Source organism: Etheostoma spectabile, chromosome 8 (assembly GCF_008692095.1).
Source record: "Etheostoma spectabile isolate EspeVRDwgs_2016 chromosome 8, UIUC_Espe_1.0, whole genome shotgun sequence".
NCBI classification, from domain to species: Eukaryota; Metazoa; Chordata; class Actinopteri; order Perciformes; family Percidae; genus Etheostoma; species Etheostoma spectabile.
In genome coordinates, this window is record NC_045740.1 from 25,504,584 (window position 1) to 25,512,280 (window position 7,697).

Consider the following 7,697-nt stretch of genomic DNA (forward strand, 5'->3'; position numbering starts at 1 on the left):
TATTTCATGGATTTCACAAATTTTAGTATGAAACTTTATGCCTTAAACCGTTTAAATCTGAGCATGTGCAGCTCACATCTGCACTCGGGGAGTGACAGTCTGTCCTATTTTGGTCTGATGGTCAGTGGGGAAGCCATGCACAGTATCATGACGGTTGACCCATACCTGCTGGGTATACAAAGTAAGTGGTGTATTTGTTTCTAAATCCCTTGTTCCCTTGTGAAACTGATGTTGTCCAGAGCAACAGTTTCACATGAGGAAACACTGTTTTCCGACCCCCTTCTCTCTCTGTTCTTTCCTTTTAAAAATCATTTAATTTCATAAACAAATATTTTTGTAAATAAAATAATAATAATAATACAATATCAGTTTTTAAGAACAGGTCTATCAATAGAGACTTTTAATTGTGTTGCCATCCTTTAACAAGAAAGGACTTTGTGCAAGTATTTAAAAACATTAATAGAAAGTAATCACATGCCACTTATATTTAGTGTTCTATTTATTGGTTTATTTCAGGTGACATTGGCTTCCATTGTGTATTGCTCTTTTTTCTTCACATGTTTGTTCACTCATGTGTAACTTGGTCTGCTGTCCCACGCCATTAATAATCCAATGGGATGTGTTTAATTTGTGATCATCATGGATTATTTCTTTCCTGCAGATTAACTGTGGGTTGTATGTCTGATTATTGCCAAAATTATAATCACGTCATTTAGAGCAATATTGAGATCACCGTTATTTATCATGATTATATGATTTTAGGAACAAAATACTTTTTTTTTATTTTGTGATTTGGACATTCTTTTTTTTCTTCAATACTGTATAATATTGTAAAATAACATTATCCCTCATCAGGTTAGTTAGGTCTTTACTGGGACTTCAGCCCACTAACTTGTTGCTACAACTACAACTACCAATATTAGCTACTCTGTTGCAACAATGTTAAACTGAAAAATAAAATGTGCATGTAGGCTGAAATTTACCCTGTTCTATCTGTTGTTCAAGATTAAGCCACTTTCTAAACGTCCGCTAATTTATACAGTGAGTGTAAACTTTAACTGAAACACTGCTGCACTCTGCTGTCCATCTCAGCCAAGAACAGAGAAACGTCTGGGTGAGACACTTTACAGATAGAGTAGGTCTTGACCACACTATAATTTACAGAGACCCAACAATTCCCCCTAAGGGGCAAGCATTTGGTGTGGCAGCGGCAAGGGAAAACCTCCTTAAACAGAAACCTCAGGCAGACCCTGGGTCTTGGTAGGTCACCTTCTGCCTCGACCGGAGGGCGACAGCTATACAGAAATATGACTCATAATAATTATAGCAGTGAGTAAAATGGACTGACATGATGAGCAGTGGCAATTATAGTAACTTTAAAAATAATTGAAGCAATTTTATGACTAGTAATAATAGTAGTAGAAGTGCAGTGCGTCATTGTCAGTATGAGAATAACATCCAAAACACACAATTCATTCTTAGTGGTTTCAGTACGTAATTCCGATTTTAAACCCAGGTGAAAACGGGGCCATAGACGCACACACACATGGTCAGTCATTCACACATAGAATGTTGAGGAAAGGCCCCATTTATCACCCTGTAATACTGTTACATTATGATTTTGCATCCGGTTATTCCTTGGCAACTGTGGTTGTCACAGCAGTGGTTACTATTTGCATCACTGTTGCTCAGCTGTTGTGTCCAGGCCTAATAGCCCATTGTTTTCATACACTACTGCTGCAAGATTACTAGTCCCATTTGAATTGTGTAAGTAACAAATTCCGTTTGTTGGAAGAGATTTAGTTCTTTGTTGCGGTAAAACTGCATGTACGTCATTGGTGTAACGTTCGCTTTGTGATCCCTGAATAAATGTTGATGAGACTGTTGTTTCTTGCATAGAGACAGTTATGTGCCATTCTCTGTGGTATTCTTAAGCTTAACTGAATGCAGTTGCCTTTAATTTTTGGGTGGAATAGCGTCATAAAAAATGTAAAACCTACCATATAATGATGAGAGCTTTCAAAATGAGGCAAAGGTGGTATCTTAATCATGACCTATTTATACATGCTACTTTGAAAGTAAATACATGAGGCTCAATCTGCCTTCTCCGCCAATAGAAAGCACCATCTATAGATGGAGGAAAGACAGTAATTTGTTCATTAAACATTCAAATCACAAGGTTTCAAGTCAGTCACAAGATAAATACTAGAACTTCAAGCAGTTATGACCGGAGGGTCCTCGTTGTGCCAGTCATCTTGACGCAAGTTGACATCAGTGAACCAAGGAGCATGCAAAAGCAGAACCCAAAACAAACATATTTAACATTATAGCTCATATAACAGACAAATTATATATAATTACATTTCCTACATATAGTGAAGTATAGTGTCTTGCATGTAACAGTATGGATTAATCATTGTGCAAATGACCCCAAAAACGTCTGGGCTTCTTGGTTGGATACAAAACTTTCTGTCAGGGATAGGAAGACAACAAAGACATCAGCAGAACAGGGCAACTGTTTGTTTTTAGCTCCAAAACACTGTATATTTCTACTATTAATATTATTAAGTTACAAAGTTATGAATCAGAAGTGCTGTTTGTCGTCATGAACAACGCACTCGACCTCAGAAAAGATAAAAGGGCTCAAAATGGTCTATGTTGATTATAGCACCCCCTAATGGCTTATCTTTACCAAATTTGGTAGAGAGCCTCCGAGCGGCATGCCAAACAATCATACCAGGTTTTGTGTTGATAGCGTATACTGTGGCAAAGATATTGCAATTGAAAATTTCCCATTTAAATGCAGTGATTTTTTTTGACAAAACAAATAAACGTTGATCATAGCGCCTCCTATTGGCCAATCTTTGCCAGATTTTGTACAGAGGGTTGTGGTGGGATGTAACACAACACATTTAACGTCCTTGTAGCGCCACCTAGTGTTATTTTTGGTAAGTCAGGTCAACTACCCATTCCACCTCTACCCTGTTAATTTAAGGCAATTCACTTTAGTGTAAGTGGTTAATCCAAATGTGGGTCCCATAGGTCAATACTCCACTGTAAGGGACGCCTCATGAGTGGCCCTAGATGGTACCCATCAAATTTTGTAAAAATCAGATGAGCCGTTCATGAGATATAAACATTTTGTACTTGTAGCGCCCCCCTAGTGGCCAATTTTGTTACATTTGTTTTGGAGCCTCAGAGGGTCATACTAAAGATTAATCTAAAGTTGGATTTGACAGCATTTATTTTGTCCGAGATATGGAAAATTTGGTGTTTTCATAGTTGTTTACACAATATGTTTGGGCGTAATATGCACAAATTTTATTCTATAAAAATTATTTTAATAACTTTTTGTCAGGTCTGTCTGGAGATACTATTTACCAAGTTTCATGCAGATCAATCGCACGGTCTAAGAGGAGCTTGAAAAAGTTGTTTTTTGATAAATCAAAAGTCTATGCGGAAATTGGCGTGGCCTATATCTCAAGATTCAATTAGATCCAGGGAACTCGTGGATATCTGGTTTTTAAATGTCCGATGTACGGTTTGGGAGTTATAGGGCCAAATGCATTGCCATAGCCGGTCAATTGTTGCGCCCGAGGTCCTTGCAGAGTTTTGGACCAGTCCTGAAAATTGCACACCCTGCTGTAATGTGAGTTTTCCGTGGAGAAAAATATTAATATGACGATGATTAATCCTTAGAAAAACAATAAGGTTCCACAGCCCTGCTTTGTGAACTGCAAAGCTTTGCTACCGCGGTTCCCAGCCCCCTGGGCTGGGGACCGCTGTTTAAAAGTTGTCAGTATGTTCCTTAAAATGTCAACTGAAATACCCCATAAAAATAGGATCACCAATCTAATGGCATTCAAAAGCCCGTGCATTAAATTCTTAGCATGTTCAGTTTTTGTTGATGCTGTGCTTTGTCACAATGGTTATCACTAATTATCTAGCACATAATTCTGTAAATTATATTTTTTTACCCAGTATCACCTTGAAATGGGTCTGCTGTTGGATTAAGACTTGATAGTGATCAATTTGATGTAACACTTTTGAAATAGGTTGGATTTATGTATGACTTCCAACAGTCAACTCTCCCTCTCATCCACAGGCCCTATATTTTACACTTGTGGCTGGCGCTGATAAGCCAGCTAAGGTGCATTGTCATCACTGGACCTATTAGGGATAGGGTAAGCTAATTGTGATCTCAAATTTACCGTCCAGTAGGCCTGCACAATTATTCATTGAAAAATCGAGACCTAGATTCATCCTGTTCACAATTTGATTTTTTAACTTGGATTTTTTTTTTTTTTATGACTTTGATTTAATACTCATTTAATTTCACAAGCCGTCGGCTTCACAAATGCTACTACTTTCTTATTTGATTTTTAAACAGACTGTATGAAATAGATTTTAAAGCACTCCCAAGCGCTGCAATGCGCTCCCTTCTCTTCATTGAGGCATGTATGTTTACGGGCTTGTGGTGATGCACAATGTGCTATAGGTGCCAAAAAGGTGTTTGGTACTGCCAATTTGTTTTGTTTTGTCAGGGTTCATGTGCGCAATAAACATTACACTTAGTGAAAAAAAAAAGAAATCGTGGCAGAGAAATGTGATATCAGTTCTAAGCTAAAAAATCGTGATTTATATTTTCCCCCAAATCGTGTAGGGCTACCATCCAGAGTCATTCTGTCCTGCTCTTTGGACTGTTTAGTATGTTTAGCGTCCTTCTCTGACATCTCCACATAGCTAGGTTGACTGCCTCCCTTCTCCCAACCCCACACCCATGGGAGTAATTTATAACCCTGTTTTCACCTGGTTTTAATATGCTGCTCTTATATCCACTGACTCTCTGGATCTCTGTACACCAGTCTGTAGGAACAGTTTGCATATGTCCCTACCACTTTTTTGATTACCTGAAGTATTCTGCACCACTAATGATGATTAATTGGATATGTGCCTCCAGTTTTGTTGACATGTAGACATAGCTCTGTGTCACTGCATGTGGTTTCCACTGAAAAGCTTGGGGAAGCGACTGTGAGCTGCACGTTATCGGAAGTGATCAAGTTAACATTTGTGTAGTCAATAAGCCACACAGTGGTGAGATTCATGCCTGGTGTTTTCAATTAGTTTTCGTTATCCTCCTTTTTGATTTATTTGCATAAATAAAAATGTTCCCAAAACAGTTTTTGATTCAACTCTGGAATGTTGACATGGACATGGCAGTTATATTTTTAGTTCTGAATTAATACATCATTAATGTGAATAGGTGCCACATGTCAATTTAAAGAGGTTGCTTCCTTAAAGGTGCCTTGCCACACATATCATTACTTTGTGGTAATATCTGAAGTTCTACCATGGACTTTGTAACATTTCTTTTTGGAAAACTCCCTTTGGTTACCTTGTTTCAAGCCATTTTAAGTGTGGTATAGAAAGCCTGCAAGAAGACTCAGCTCAATTTGTGCCAGTCCTCATTAATATTCAATGAGCTAAGCTGCTTAACTTTGATTGGCTAACAGCTAGAATGAGAGCCTGGCTATCAGTATCCTTTACCCAGCGCAACTGGGCGAGCTCATGAATAGTAATGAGCTCAGGCAACATGATGTCAGACTCACCAGCTTTTGTAATTGGCCTGATTCCTCTGCTTATTTTTTTCAGTGGCTAGAGCTGACATAGGAGGTAACAGTTCATTTTTACATTCACGTTGTATCAGATGTTCTGTTGGAGCACCTGTCTCTTTAATGACTCCTTTCAAAAAAGCCCAGTCAGCTCTGATTGTGTTTTCTGGAATCTCTGGGAGTGTCTGATTCACCGCTGGGTTGTTTCACTCAGGATTCTGAGACTGACTGCACTGACAATGTTAACACTGCATTAGCTTAAAAAACACTCCAGTCCTGCCTGGCTGGAGCAAGTGACCAATAATAGAAGACCGGCTGCTATATATAGCTGCTATACGCAACGCTTACGTGCCTAGGGTGTTCCAGCTGTTATACTTACCATCACACGCTCTTTCTCTTTTTCTCTCTCACTGGCTTACATTGTACACACATATGCACTGAGTTATTCCTCAAAGAAGTTTGCTACTTGTTGTGTAGCCTAACCAGTTTTAGTTAAAAAATTATTATTTACATGCTTAGACCCAATGTGCGCCCGGCAGACTTACAAAAACTGAGCAGGATTGTTTGTTCAGGAGCTTATCAATACCACGGTACTGACCAGTCTGGAACCGATACCGGTTTAATACTGGTTCTCGATGCCATTCTTATAAATCCATGGACATGTTGTCCTCCGGGCTCTGACAGAGTAACTTATCTCCCTCTCCTTTCTCTCTAGAGCTCCAGAGATCATTTTGGGCCTACCATTTTGTGAGGCCATAGACATGTGGTCACTGGGATGTGTGATAGCTGAGCTCTTTCTGGGCTGGCCCCTCTACCCTGGAGCGCTGGAGTACGACCAGGTAACATTTTTCACACTCTCATAAGAACTACCTGCTATTGTATCACACGCACGCATGCACACACACATATACTCAAAGGGTATAAGGAGAAATTGACATCCCTCTCTCCCACCGAGGATGAGGGAGTCGAGTGGACAAAATAAACAGAATGACATATTATTATAGAATTCTTCAGTCTGCTTTCCCAGTAGTCAAAATGTAAACATAAATCTACTTTAATTATCTAGGTACACCTGTGTAAAATCATGAATCCATCATGAAAATCCACCTAAAACGTATCTGAGCTAAGTAAATCAGAAAATTGTTCTTGGCAATATGTGATGATCTTCCCACAGGGTTATGTGGTCTTAACTACACCACTGGGACTTTGTATGGAGTCCCCCAGCGAGGGAGAGGGAGCATGGGAAAAAGCTCCAGCCACATTCACAGACCAGTATGGGATTACCCTCTGTTTGACTATAGGCAACTCTGTGAAGACTATAATTAAGCCCATCATGTTTACAGTGTATGAGTTTAGAAAATTGGGAAAAGAAAAACTTGACCTTCCTGGTATTGCCATGTCTTGGTATTTATTATGTTAATTATATTCTTTTCAAACCAAATGTTTGAAAGAAGATTGCATAGAGCCCTAGCCTGACAATGCCTGACCAAATGCAAATGAGCATCAAAACTTATCCGTTAATTTTTGGTTTAAGGTTTTTTAACGGCTCAAATCCCTTTGGACACAATTGGATAGACCTACAACCAATCAGAGAACAAAAAATTAGCCAACTGTCAAATGTAAACAGATTACAGCATGCAGAGATGAGCTGTGATGGTGTACTGTAGCATCAATGTCAGTGAACAAATGTTGCTGTTTCAGACCATCAGAATAGGCTTGGACCTGTGTAGAAATTTTCAAACTGGTTTGAAATCAAGCCAAACAACGTAGCTTGAAATCCGAATTGTATCCAGGCAGAGCAGTAGTTTTATTTGAGACTAACTGCGATATATATTATCTCATCACTGGTTCACAGCTGTGCTCCTGTATCGGTCGGTGGCATAGTAGTCTACTCAAGCGATCATGGTTATTATGTTAATCCACTACAGTTATTAAATGACAAGTCCGAGAGCGAGAGGCAGAGCGCGAGAGCTCAAGCAGTGGCTGAAGGGCTGCAAGGCTCAGGATATTTGTAATGCTCCCGTGGGTGCTGTGCTGTGGCTTATCAGGGTTGACTATGTCGGTCATCATCAGACAAACATGCAA

At 39.2% G+C, this 7,697-nt stretch overlaps 1 protein-coding gene across 2 annotated transcripts in view; it reads left to right on the forward strand.

Annotated features, from left to right (window-relative positions):
• Positions 1-7,697, forward strand: part of LOC116694752 (homeodomain-interacting protein kinase 3) — a 52,543-nt gene that overhangs the window by 17,796 nt on the left and 27,050 nt on the right. For both annotated transcript variants that reach the window (XM_032524621.1, XM_032524622.1), the window contains exon 5: positions 6,328-6,451. In XM_032524621.1, the coding sequence (XP_032380512.1) occupies positions 6,328-6,451 (124 nt within the window). The remainder of the gene's footprint in view (positions 1-6,327; positions 6,452-7,697) is intronic.